Source organism: Neopelma chrysocephalum, unplaced genomic scaffold (genome assembly GCF_003984885.1).
Source record: "Neopelma chrysocephalum unplaced genomic scaffold, ASM398488v2 Primary Assembly neopelma1_22, whole genome shotgun sequence".
Lineage (NCBI taxonomy): Eukaryota > Metazoa > Chordata > Aves > Passeriformes > Pipridae > Neopelma > Neopelma chrysocephalum.
Window position 1 is genome coordinate 19,749,129 of NW_020897689.1, and position 14,109 is coordinate 19,763,237.

A 14,109-nucleotide genomic window follows, 5' to 3' on the forward strand; every position below is an offset into this window, starting at 1 on the left:
AAACTCAGTATTTAGGCAGCTAGGCATACCTGTCAGCCACCTATAACCACAGAACAACCTTAAGATTTCCTGTCTGGAAAATGTGAGGAAAATGAAGCATGTTTTTTGGGGATGGGCATTTTTCTTGGAAATTTGACTTCGGCAGGTTTTTTGGATAAATTCTTTGTCTATTCCCAATTTTTTATTACAGCTTACAGTTTAGTTGTCAACATTTAGCACAATGAGTATCACAGCATGATATAGCAAAAAGTAGCTAAGCAGAACGTTGCTAGACACTAAAAAGCTTGTAGTTACACAAATACCCAAATAAGTGTTATAGCTGCTAGATACACCCTGCAGTTTGAATTTGGACGTGTTTCCTGTTATGTCATAGTCCCAATATCTATCTGATGTCTGCAGTGCTACGCATTTTCCTCCATCCTTGTCATTTGTCTTTGCTGCTGCAGTTTATTATTTACTAATAGGCAGAGAACAGGTTTTTTTTTTTCCTTGTGTTGCCTTTATTTCCAGACCTCAAGGCCTGCTGTTTCTCATTCCAATGCAATGGCAGGTGCCAAGATTCAAATTTATATTATCTATGGGCAGGAAGATCAGCCTGTTTGTGTGGCTTCAGTTGAACTGAACCACTCCCTGCACTGGCTGCATTTTAATATTTTTAATCTTGCTTTGGAAGGCATGCTATTTTGGTGAGCAACCAAATGCAGTCAAAGCTGCACACAAGAGGAGATCTACAAATGAGTTTCTAAATCGAGGCTTCTGTAAAATTAAAAAGCCAAACCAAAACAAAAAAAACCACCTAAAAACTTGTAACTGGAGAATCTATTAGGTCCAATCCACCCACAACCATCTGGAGCACTAAGTTATCTATTGAATTTATCCAAACAAAACTTTGGACATAACATGAGCAGAAATGAGGTGAATAATTTGAGCTGAAATAATTTGTACATTAATCTTTTAAAATGTCTAAGGCCAAGAAGGCCAATTTTAAGAATTGCTGAATGACATTACCATAATAATGTGAAATAGACCATTTTAAAGGCAAAGAGCTGTTCCCACTGAAGTCAATAGCAAAATCCCACTGACTACAATAGTAGTGGGATTGGTCTGCTAAGTAGCAAACCATGCTTTAAAAAAATCAATACTTCAATTTTACAAGGTAATATGGATAGCAGTATAGTTGCCTATTATCAGACCTCATAGTCTGTGGATTTTATCTCTCTAATAATGGTGAGGTTCAGCACCTATCTTATGAATCATTGAGAGGAAAGACATAAGCCATTTCAAAGCATTTCCCCTGCCCCAGCCGAGAAAGCTCTCCAGAGGCAGGATGCGCTGCACGGAGCATGCCTCCATCAGCGTTGTGCAGCAAGGATTACTCTGAAATGAATGACTGCCTCGCTCGGAAAAAAATAGCCTTAATCGCTGTGGATCTCGGAGTAGCGTTTGATGCCTAGGACTTCGATTCTAGTCCTTCATACCATAAACAGAAATGCCCTCAAATGGGTCAGGTTTTCGTGTCAAACCACATCGATAAAAAAAATACAGGCAACGTTTTTATTTTGTATTTTCCTTTTTTCGTTTCAAGCATCGCCCCGTTGTGATCCAAAATAGAGCTCTATCCCATACGTTCCTCTTTACGCCAAGGATATACATAGATTTTCACAGAAATAGAGATAGACTTTGGGGAAGGGGCTGAATTTTCCCTCTCCGACTGCACCAGGGCAGTGTGTTTATTCCCTGGAGTGCCCATCGCAGGGCTGTCGGGGTCCCTTCGCCCCGGGGCTCGCCGTGCCCCACCGCCCGTGTGTGCCGGGAGCTGGATGTCCCCCCGAGCCCCGGGAGCGGGCGGAGGCGCGGTGACCGTGACTCCATCGGACATAATGAGCACGGCGGCTCGGCAGACATGTCCCTCACCCCTCCCCCTGCAGCCATATGGTGCCGTAAACAGCCGTGCGGGGACGGGGTTTTGTTGTTGTTGTGTGTGTGTCCCCCGCCCCTTGTCCCCGCGGGTGTCCCGGGGTGCGGCCGGTGCTCCCCAGCGCCTGTCCCCGGACTCACCGTGCCGGGCACGGAATGGGCATGGGGGGCGGCTGCGGAGGGACCATCTGCCGGGGCTACCCCACGTCCTGGGGTCCCCCCGCGGGAGGCAGCACTGCCGCCACGCCAGCTGGGTGCCGGGGCTACCCAGAGGGGAGCACAGCCCTTTCTCCGCTCCCAGCCCAGTGCCGGCTCCACTAATTGATTCAGGGCTCGGGCTGGCATTGAGGGCACGGGGGAGGGGGAGCGGGGAGAGGGTGCGGCCGTGCCGCCATCGCCTCCCCCTGCCTGTTCCTATGGAAACAGTGCAATACCTCCGGGACACACACACACACACACGCACACACCCGCTCCTCGCTCCCACTCGCGGGCGGGGGGGCCTGGCCGGGCTCGGCCACCGCGCCCTCGGCAGCGCCGTTCCCATGGCGACGGGCTGCGGCAGCACCTGTGCGGCCACCGCCGCCCCCTCGCCCCCCGCTCTCCCCCGCTCCCTCCCGCATCCCGGGCGGTGAGGCTGTGCCAGCACTCCAGGGAAAGGGCTGCGGATGGTAGGGGCGGTGGGGGGGATCCTCTGCCCCCGCGGTGGGCACGGAGCCGTCAGCCAGCCAGCACGGAGCCGTCAGCCAGCACCCACGGCGGGCGGGGAATACCATGCGGTAAAGTAAAACATCAGCTCCGGTGTATTTTCAGTGCAGCAAATACCCTGTGCCTGCCTGGCGTGGTGGTTATTGCTGGCACTGGTAGCACCCTGAGTAATGCTAGCGGTGGAGATGGGTGGGTGATGGAATCATTGAATCATAGAATGTTAAGGGGTTGGAATGGACCTTAAAAATCAACTAGGCCCAAACCCCCCACTATGGGCAGGGATACCTTTCAATAGACCAGGTTGCTCAAGGCCTTATCCAACCTGGTCTTGAACACTGCCGGGGTTGTGACATCCACAACCTGGCAACCTGTTCCAGTTGTTTCACCACCCTCACAGTAAAGAATTTCTTCCTAATATCTGACCTAAATGTCCCCATTACTCCTTATCCTATCACTACGGTTCCCGATGAAGAATCCCTCTCTGGCTTCCTGTTCAGACACCAGAAGGTTGCTATGAGATCTCCATGCAACCTTCTCTTCTCCAGGCTGAACAGCTCCAACTTTCTCAGCCTGTCTTCACAGGGGAGGTGCTCCAGTCCTCTGATCAACTTTGTGGCCCTCCTCTGGACTTGCTTGTGATGCCCTCCTCTGTCCGAGCAGCTGTGTGGGTAGCCATGGATATGTTTCAGCACCAGCCAGCCCTGTTCCCAGCAAAGGATGGGTGCTGGTGTGCATATGTGGGGATACAGCTGGTACCTATTTCATCAGGGCTATCCTGGACTCTTAGAGTGCACTTGCAACGTGGCCGTCTAGCGCAGGCCTCTGGGAACTATCAGTTTGACTTAAGGAAGCCCTTGACTTTGGAAGCAAGCCCCAAGTCTCCTAAGTAAATTCACCGTGACGCCACATGAGACCCTTCTAGCAGATGTATGACACACTACACTACACATGTAGGGCTGCCCAGTGTTACAGCAGCTACAAATACTTGCTGTAAATAGTGACAAAAATGTTGTAGCTGGCATGATTTGAGGTGCAGGGAATGGAAACAAAACCTTGCACCAGTGTCAGTGCTGGTGTTCACACTCGCTTTCTGCTTTTGCCAGAACCCAGCACTTGAGACATCTCCTGCTTACCAGCCCTGGTGATCTCTTACTATGTGTGGGTGGCTTTATGGTATGTAGTGCAGTATATAGTTATAGCTATTGCTGAAAAGTAGTGTTGCTCCATTTTGGCCCTCAAGGTACTAAACTGGCTTTTACAGGCAATAAAAATGTTTGCATATCATTATGATAGGAAAATGTCCTCTTGGATCCCTGACATGCAAGTAGTAACCTGATATATTTTGAAGCCAGGCCTGTCCCCTGAAGAAGACTTGTGAGTCCCTTCTTTGTAGCTGAGGAGGAAGCCCAGGAACTGGGAAGAGGGGGTGGATAGGAGTAATGTCCTTAGTCCCAGGTAGTAGATGAGGTTTCTCTTTTAGCTGTAATATGAGAAAACTATTTTTTATCGGCTTCACTAAATGCTGGATTGCGTGTCATCGAATACAGCTGCAGGACTGTCATTGTCTTTAATAGAACACAGCTGGGATCTAAAAAGATAGTAAAATATCTGACCAATAATAATTTCACATGAAAATAAAAATTGAACTCCTTTATGAAAAACTAACCACAGAACCGTATCTGTATCCTAAAGAAGTTAATGTCAAAAAAGAACAGGACACTTTCTCCTTCTTTATAGGTGTTAAAATAGCTCCAAAGTGGAGTGTTATCAACTGTTACAATTTCATTGTGAGTCCCATGGTGTTTGTAATTTTTTCTTTAAAAATCCCATCTCTAGTCAAATGCTTGTGAAAATTCTACTTCTGTGTTAAAAAAACTCAGACAAAAATCCTTTAGTAATCCCCACAGCTGTACAGAAGAGATTGTCAGTCTTAGCAACAACTCCCTGTCAGTTCTCAAAATCTCTCAAGGACCGTGGATGTTTCATTATCAGCCTTTTGACTGCTGAGTGTATAACGTACAGGTGATTAGTGTGGTTCTAGAAGCTGATACTGTTGATTTATAAACCACAAATGGTCTTGCAGGCTGCTGTTTGAGAACTTTCACTTTAAAGTCCGCAAATGTCCCAAGTGGACCCTGTAGACTTGGAAACGAGGAGATAATATGAGTGTGTTTTTTCCTAAATCATAAGATTTTTCAGGCCAATTTAATGATTTTCCATACCCTATTTTGTTAATTCAAACATCAGTTAAATAATTATCCCTAAAACAAAGGCCAGAAATAATGAAAGATGAGAAAACAAAGGATATAATTTCAGCAGAATCCTTTCAACATAACGCCTAGTAAGCTCTTTGAAAAAAATTGAGAAGGTGCTCAAAATATAAAACGAGACAAATTAAATTATAGAGATAGGAACACTGAATACATCTTAAATTATATAAAGCTCAGCCTCATAACAGGGGAGTCTAGAAGCTTCAGTTTCTGAAGTTGACAAATCAGATTGTAAAAGCTTAATGTGAAAAAAATTCCTGGAGTATGCTGCACTATAAAGCAAGACCCGGAGAAGGAGAGCATAGCTGAAGACACTATTTCCCACTTCCCGTCTCACCACAATCAGGAGACATTCCTTCTGCTGCAACACAGGAGCACAGGAGGATCAAGTGTGAAAGCAACATCAATGCCTTTATTTATTGGCCTCATCATAGTAATAGGTTGACTTCTGGGGGACCAAAAATGCAAAATAAATTGCTACAATAGGTACAGCATCAATAACTCACAAGAATTAATTTGGAGAATTTATGTAGCTTGAGTTATACATAGCGTCAGCTGAGTTGATTGTGATGTTTCCTTCTAGTAGTCACCACCGCGTGAACAGCAGGTTGAGGGAGGTGAGTCTTCTGTTCTGCTCTGCTCTCATGAGATCTCACCTGGAGCACTGTGTCCTCAGCACAGAAAAGACATGGACCTGTTGGAGTGGGTCCAGAGGAGGGCCATGAAGAAGATCAGAGGGCAGGAGCACCTCTCCTATGATGACAGGCAGAGAGAGCTGGGGTTGTTCAGCCTGGAGAAGAGAAGGCTCCAAGAAGAGCTTATTGTAGCCTTTCAGTACTTGAAGGGTGCTTGCAGGAAAGACAGAGAGAGACTTTTCACCAAGGCCTGTAGTGACAGAACAAGGGGCAGTAATTTTAAACTGAAAGAGGGTAGATTTAGATTGGACGTAAGAGATTTTTTACAATGGGGGCGGTGAGGCACTGGAGCAGGTTGCCCAGGGAGGTGTGAATGCTCCATCCCTAGAAGTTGGTTTGGGTTTTGGTTGGGTTGGATTGGGCTTTGAGCAATATGATATAGTTGAAGGTGACCCTGTCCACAGCAGGGGGCTTGGAACTAGGTGATCTGTAAGGTCCCTTCAAACCCAATTCATTCTGTGGTTCTATGATTCTGTCTCTGTAACTCATGATACTCGGTTTAACTGAGGTCTGGGAAGGATGAAAGCAAACAGTGGGATGCTAGACTGGATACTGTTGTTGTAATAGGTTTTTTTTTTATTTCAGTGAATATGAAGGCTGAAACATACACTGAATGGAGAAGGAATGTCTATATGGTATAAGCAGAAACAAGGAGACAAAAAAACGGGGGAGGAAAAAAAAAGGAGCATCTGAGCACAAAACCTACTCGGAAAAAATGAAATAGAGCAAAGCCTTTTGCCTCAACATTCAATATCTGTGGGAGAAACAAAAGGATTTTTTTGGGGTATCATCAGAAATCATAAAATGTATTTGTCAAAAAAACCTGAAGAAAAAACTATTTCTGACCCCTGGAGGAGAGTGTAATGATGGCATTGTGTTGTGAAGTGTTTTCAGATGGCAGGTTACTATTAAAAATGACTGAACAAGATGGGAAATGGGCTGTAGTGGGGAATAGATAGATGGGCTAAAACCCCAGATACAGAATGAAACCCCATCTGAAATGCATTGTATCAGCTGGTGACAGCTACCTTAAGGGTCTGTTCATTTTTCTTAGGCTACATTTAGCCAGCTTGCCATGCCAGTAAAATACTGTTGAATCAAATTGAATTTAATTTCACACATACCCCTCCCACATGAAAAACAAGCACACATTTACCAGATGTGCAGCTGTGCCTGATGTCTTCTCAGAAAGCAAATTCCAGGATGCATGCAGAATACCCCCAATGAAAGTTATGTTAGAAATGATTTGATTTGATGGGAAATGACTGTGTCATTTCCCTTTAAAGATTGTAGCACACAAAATATATTACTGTAGTAGGCTATTTGCACAGAACAGGGCTTGCCTGCGTGGTCTTTTTAAATCCGCTTGGTGATCCGTGCTAGTTTGGCAGTTGTAGACACAGATTTTGAATTTAGAGTTTTCCTAGTGAGGGAGAACTGGCCTTGTATGTGGTTTGGGTAGCAGGTGTGATTCATCAATAAAGTAATGACATATTTCTCTTAGAGCAGACAAGGCTTAAATCATAGATAAAGTACACAGTCAGTCCCCACAGCTGATTGTCACTGTTGGTGCAAGTGCAGCAAAACCTTCTCAGTTTTTTTGGGGAGAGTGGTTGCTACAAAGTGCGAGCAAATGAGTGGGTGCAATGCATTTACAAAGAGAGAGATGTGACACAAGAATTTCTACTACACTGGCATCCTTGATTTTACTAAATGTGTCATGAAACACATGATCTCCTTCTGCATTGTGTCTTGGGAAATACAGTCCAGGAAGAATCAAGCCTGATGTAAAGAAAAGGTGAAAGTTTGAGAAAAGCAAATTGCAGCTTCTTGTAGGTGCAGCACTATATCAGAAGATGCAGTTTAATGTTAAATTGATGCAGAAAGGAAAAAAATATTGTGTTTGAAAATTCAGTCCTTGTTAATGTTTTGTTCAGCAGAATAAAAATATTCATGTTGTCAGCAGCAGCAAGATGAAAACTTGAAGTTTTATACCCTTAACCATCTCTGATGCATATGTGAAACTGTGATTTCTGTATTTGCTGAGGAACTAAAACTATTGATGATGTGGCCCTAGTCCTTTGCAGGCAGAGCATCATTTTGGACAAAATAGGACAATTTGTGAGATCAAGCCATATTTTATTAAAATCAATGTGAGTCTTCAATGGGATTTTAAATTATGCTATTATTTGTGAAGAAAGAATGTACTGGACCCCTTGCAAGGGAAGCTGTTTTTGGCGGGAACAGAGCAGGAATTGGGAGATACACTGGAAATAAACAAGGCAGTGACATGGCAAAGCCTTAGGGAGGTGATCACCTATTTTTCACTGCCACCAAGAGGCCCTTGCTAACTCCTTCTCAGCAGTTATGATCTAGTATGACAGAGAAACTTTATTCCCCAAATGAGTACTAGAGAGGGTTAGTGTTGTGTCTGTCTTCCAAGTGAACATCACTAAGAAACAGCAACACAACAGTCTGCAAACAGTAGCAGGCTCTTGGCATGGGCTTAACCAAAGTTTCTGTATTTACCTCTACTAGTCTGTCAAATAGTGTCTCAGAGGCAATGAGGAAACCTACCTCAGATGAGTCATTTAAGACAAGAAAATACATCATGAGCAACAGACGGCAATCCTTTTTCTGTCAGGGGATGGACTAAGTCACCATTTGATTTTTTTTTCATCCGTCCCTGGTTCTGTGTAGTTCTATCCCTCTCAAGAGATCCCATATCACATTGCAAGCTAAACCATCAATTGCAGTGGGCTCTGAGTTGGATGGCCATATCCATTGGCCAGGCTGTACACATCATGTGTATGTCATGAGAGGAAGAGAAACATTACTGTCATTACTGAAGACATCCGAGCGCTGTGTCCCATTAACTTGATGCAGCCAGTATACACAGAGGAGTGAGAAAATGGGCAGGTCACTTAATACTGGTGAATTACGGTTTTGCTACAGTTTGAATGTAGTGGTTTAAACTAAGATATTGGGTGACAGAGCACCAAATTGTTATGAACTTGATGAATAGCATAGTCATTATACTGCATTTAACACATAATTGAATTCTAATCCTATGTTTCAACTTTTCCTCCTGTTCTTGCAAACAGCTGAGAAATTTAAAACTTTATCCTTTTTATATAAAGAGAGAAGGTCTAAGTAAGGATGCATATTGTTAATATGTAAGGATACATATGTTAATGTATTGTTTGGCTCTTGTTTTGAGCACAGAATTGTAGTAATAATTACAAAACTTCATGTAGTTTGCATATTAATCATTGTAGGTATGAGAAAATAAGCATGAACTTTAGACAGAGCAGCCTTATTTCAACTGCATCTTTCCTTTTCTTTCATCATCTGTGCTATATATACTAATGTTAGCGTGCAAAGCAATAGTGTAGGGTAGTAAATTTGTGGGCATGTCTAGATTAAGGCAGAGGTTCTCAAACATCTGATTAACAGGGAGTTTTCAACTTGCAAATACTCTGATTTCCTGTCTTTTATTATGCATCAGATGTTGAGTAAATCTGGTTACCTGCTTATTCAAAACACTTGTTTTTGCAGTAGTGTTGAGAAAATAATGGTTTGACTGTTTCTTTAATTCTGTTAAAAAAGAAAAGGGATGGTGGGCAGCATAATTAGTGATCAGAACTGGAGCATACCTCTTATCTACACTAAAAAACCCCAGGAAGCTGTTACTTACAAAAACTAAGAAGCTGAATTTACCTGATAAAACAGCATTTGCAAAGTCAGTGTTGTAATGATCACTGTTTCGAACTGTTTGCTGCTCAGGGCATGCTCCAGATTTGATGCAGGAAAAGTTCTGAGTCAGATTTGTGTACCTGAAGATCTAACTCCTTTCTACTGGGAATTTACAGTTCAGACACTGTCCTTTTCAGTTTCAGAGCAATATAATAAAGGAAAGTAGTTCCATTCACTCTCTCATTTAATAATCATATTAGATAAGACTGCAAAACGTTTTAAAGAAAATTCATCCAGAGGCATATCTTTTAGGTATAGCCTTTTGAAGAAGGGGACTGCTATGCAGCAAAGGTCTGAATGAGGCACACAATAAACATGAACCCACTGAATTTCACTGCCAGTGGCGTAACAGACACAGATTTTGATTTCCAGCCCTCTGATGAGTGTTGGTGCCTGAGCATGCCTGGGAGAACATGCACACAACCCCTGTGGAAATTGCTAACCATAAATCTGTTTAAGCCCTGGAAAAAGTCATGTTTGGATGCTTGGACTGCATGAGGAGCTGCAGATGGACTGAGAGAGGAGCGGGGGGGGAAAAATTAAAAAGTAGCAGGGAAAAAGCATTTTATCTTACTCCTTCTCTAAGAAGAATCATTCTCACTCCCACAAACGTTTAAGTAGACTATTCTCATTGCTTTCAGAAGGGCATTAAGGAAGACAAGAATAACTTATATTCTTAAGTGCTTATTGCAAGGCTGATACATCTTAGTTAGAGAAAAACTGAGTTTACTGGGTCTGCAAAGAAGTCCAGGAGACTGTTTGGGATGGTTGTATTCTCTAAGTGCGTAAGCCTAAGACCAAATAGAGTTTGGGGGACTTTCATGAAGGTTCATCATACGTAACATTAGCAATGTTTCCTATTACACAAATGGCTTCAATGTGATATCTGATACAGAAGAATTTTCGTTCTAAAGGAGATTACCAAAAGGATTCATAAAGGCTCCCTTTTTCAATCACTGCCACCATTTTTCTCTGAGATTCTTTTTATATCTATTTCATTTACAACACTGTAACAAAAATTAGTTGGCAAGGTGAAACTGTAGATCAGTGCTGAAAATTTCTCCTAAGCAAAGACTGGCTAATACTGACTTCAGAGTACAGTAGCAGCATGTTTGTGCTGAATGGTGGCATGAACTCCCCATCTGCAGATGTCAGCCTCCTAACTATCACGCTGGTCAGGACTGAACATATGGTGGAGCAGTGTTTTTCAAAACTTGGTTCTGCTGGCAAGGATTTGCCTCTTCATGCTGTGGACTTTGTTTATGATTGAGGAAGGGAGGAAGAAGAGATGGAGAAAAAAGTGGTGTAAATGATCCGACTGTCTGCAACAATGCTTCCTCACAGGAGCACAGGATTTTTGCCTGGGGCACTTGTTCTTGCCTAGGTTACCCAGGACAGAAAAGTGTTGCAGGAGTGAGAAAAACCATAGAATTAGGGAAATGTAATTTAAGTAAAGAAAACTCCAACAAATAAGTTATTAAAAAGCCCCACATAAGTCTGTGAGATAATTTAATTTTGTAAAATCGGGTCTGTGCGCGCACGCATAAATATTAACAAAACTAATTTAAAAAAGGAATATTCTTTATTAACCAATTAATTTAGTTTGATGATGCCCTCCCTCAGGTCAGAGGGAGGATGAAATAACTTATGGGTTTTTTGTGTATTTTTGGAAGGATAACTTTTGCACCCCTCCATGATGAATTTTCCTGAAGACCATGGTTATATATTTGGTCCATGGCATTGCTGGCCACACCAAAAACCTTATTGCCAATATCTGACATAATATTTGCTGCTTCTGTTTCAGACCTGGTGGAGAGATTGTGTATCCAGTGTTTTGCCTGATTTTTTTTGTGTACTGTTTTGCTTCATCTGAGAACAGACCCTCATCCCTCCAGTTCCTACTTTGCTTATGTTTGTAGGTCATCAGGGCTGTCACACCACTGCTGCTAAACCACATACAGGCAGAAGTCAGTGCCCCATGCAGACTGCTGAGTCCCCAGTGGCCTCTATCCCATGTCAGGTAACATTACCTGTGCAATTACAGTGAGCCCCTTCATAATCCCTACTCATTTGTCCTTGCAGAAATCTAGAGGGTTCTCCATTAGAAGCTGTTAGTTTATACTCTAGGAATATTTAGTCTGGAAAGTACCTCTTTGCTTCCTGAAACAAGCAGCTCTTTTCCAGTGTGGGAAGTATATTGGTAATGTGGTCAGAGAACCAGGACACACATGGAACATGGGTGCCCTGGAGACTCCTGTACCCTTTGGCATTGGAACTGGGGCCAGTTGTCATTATTCTGTGCTTGGCCTTGCAAGTGAGGTTGCTGAACCAATGCCTGGGTTGTATCAGCACCAAGGCTTTGTACAGGTCACACAAAGTCACTGATGTTTTCTCATCTGTCCCTGCCATAAGCTGCCTGTACAGCGCCAGTGCAGCTTAAAATTTGATCCTCAGTGTCTTACTGATGATGCTAATGAGGTTACCAATTAATGGCACCTAATGGTCTGTTGTAGCAGTGGTTTTGGTGATGGAGACAGCTGTCCTCTGGGAGCTGGGCTGAGACCATGAACTCATTTTGTATAAGCAAGTGAACAGCTGTTGTAGAAACATCGATGGGAGAGATTAGGTCACACACTTCATCTCCCTGCCACCCCAGGGCTGTTCCTTGCAGTAGGCAGCAGGTGAAAGGAAGAAGCAACTTTAAGGGACAAAAGCCCTTGCTGGAGTTGCACCCAGAGATCTAGACACAAAAACACTACATCCCATAGCAGTCTTCTGATTCATCCCCTTCCCCTGACTTTTTGAAGTATTTTATCAATTGGCTAGGATTTTGAAGCAATTTATTTTTTCTTTTAGAAGTTTTGTCACTGAGCAGTGTTGATCTGTGGTGTGGTATCCTCTTAGCACCTGATTGCTGCATGTAACACTTGGTACTTGCATATCACATTATTTATTTAAAAAGTGCCCTCTGCAAACACCCTTGCATCAGAGGCTTATGAGTATTTTGAATATAACTATAGAATATACATTTAATTTTGCAGGCAGCACGTTGGGGTAATGATTTCTCATTATTTAAGGTTCAGTTCTGAATTAGGTTACTTTTGGTATACAGTAGTTGCATTTCATCAGTCTGAAAAAAGGTGGCATTATAGATCTACATTGCATTCCCCTAGTGCTTGAATACCTGTAAAATATAACACACTTTAAAATACAATTATGGAATTGTTCGTTTTTTGAGCATGATGGGAATGTTAGGAGTTAACTTTTAATTAGTAGCTTGTCCATTTCTTTTTTGCTGAGCTGGTGACATTACCAGATATCATAATTTAGGAAAAATACCCAAAATATACTAAACAGGCTCACTCAGGATTCACACCTATTCGTTTTAAAATCTTCTTCAGTCAAAAATATTTGAAGAGAATTAGTTGTTTTATCCTTGTACCCTTATTCAGGAAAATCAAATCTTTTCATACTAATAAAAATACAAAGAACTGTCTATTTGGAACTAAAGTAAAACTAAGTTTTTTATGCATTGTAATTGCTAGAAACTTTTAGAAACAAAGTTTCATGGGAATTAATGTACAGTTTGCTGAGCTGTTAGAGTGGGGAGCTGAAGTCCTTTCCCTTTAGAATACTCACCAAGAGTAGCTGACCTTTGCAGATTAGCTGTGGGATTGAAAAGGCAGTTCCCCTGCCAAGCATTTAGCTTGGCATTGCAGTCTTCTCTGGAAAAGTCTTGGAGTAACTGTTTACAGCTTGGCATATATAGTTATCAGATAAAATGTATGAAGAGTAGGAAGACATGAAAAAGAGAATGTAATTTCAGTATTCGTACACTGAGTGGACACTTGTGCTTCAGTGAATTGTTATCCTTCTATTTTTTGACTAAGCCTGATGGTATGTTTACAGTTTTTTGAACAGCTGAAGAAATCTGTACACAGAAAGATTACCTCCAGCCTCAGAATCTTTTCTTTGAACCTTTTATGGTGTCTTAGTTAGGAGATATATTATTTTATAGCTATCTTAATACTTACCTTTATGTTCAAATTCACTTTCAATAAAAGAATAACATTACTTTAATGAGATGAATTTTCACACCCTTTCAACCCCTTTCATGCTAGAACTGAAATCTTGACAGTTTTTTAAGCTTAAAAACTGCAATTTCTTAGAATTCACACAATTACAGAACATTCTGGTAGAAGGTCCTCATACTTAGATGACTCCTTTAATGAGTCATCAAGAAGGAATACATGGATTAAAACTTTGGTCATGAATGTAAAATTAAACAAAATGCTTCAGTTAAATTTGGCTGTGTTACACTCAGTTATCCTTAATGTCCAAGCTAGGTTTATTAGCTCTCAGCTGCTTACCAAATAGTGAGTTTGAAGTGGGCAAGTGAAGTGTGCTGGATGTTTCCAGAACTGTATTGGGTATTTAAAAAAAACCCCAAAAACAACAACTTCAAAGTCAAAATTTAATTCTTTTTAATAGAAAACTAACCCATTAGAATAGATACAACACCCTTCAGGGAACAGGAAATAATACAATCTGGTTATCAAAAAAAGTTGTTATTGCTTTTCTTTTAAAATATATAAACTTCAGAACAAACTCTTGAATTTTCTTAGATCAGAAATTATTTTCAAGTTGATTTTTTAAAATGAAGAAATAATTGGTAAATTATATTTAAGTTTAAGTGAAAAAAAAAGGTAATGCAATAAATTGCATTTTTTTTTCAATTATTCACCTTTGAAGTGAAAACTGCCATT

General features: G+C 41.8%; 1 protein-coding gene across 5 annotated transcripts in view; it reads left to right on the forward strand.

Annotated features, from left to right (window-relative positions):
• Positions 1–14,109, forward strand: part of NOL4 (nucleolar protein 4) — a 188,655-nt gene that overhangs the window by 12,952 nt on the left and 161,594 nt on the right. Inside the window, exons 1-2 of one of the 5 annotated variants that reach the window (XM_027674434.1) lie at positions 2,600–2,693; positions 11,263–11,363. The exons of 3 other annotated variants lie outside the window; for them this stretch is intronic. In XM_027674434.1, coding sequence (XP_027530235.1) covers positions 11,322–11,363 — 42 coding nt within the window. In that variant the 5' untranslated portion in view covers positions 2,600–2,693; positions 11,263–11,321. Of the gene's footprint in view, positions 1–2,476; positions 2,694–11,262; positions 11,364–14,109 lie in introns of those variants that run through there. One more of the 5 variants, XM_027674416.1, reaches the window with a different exon arrangement.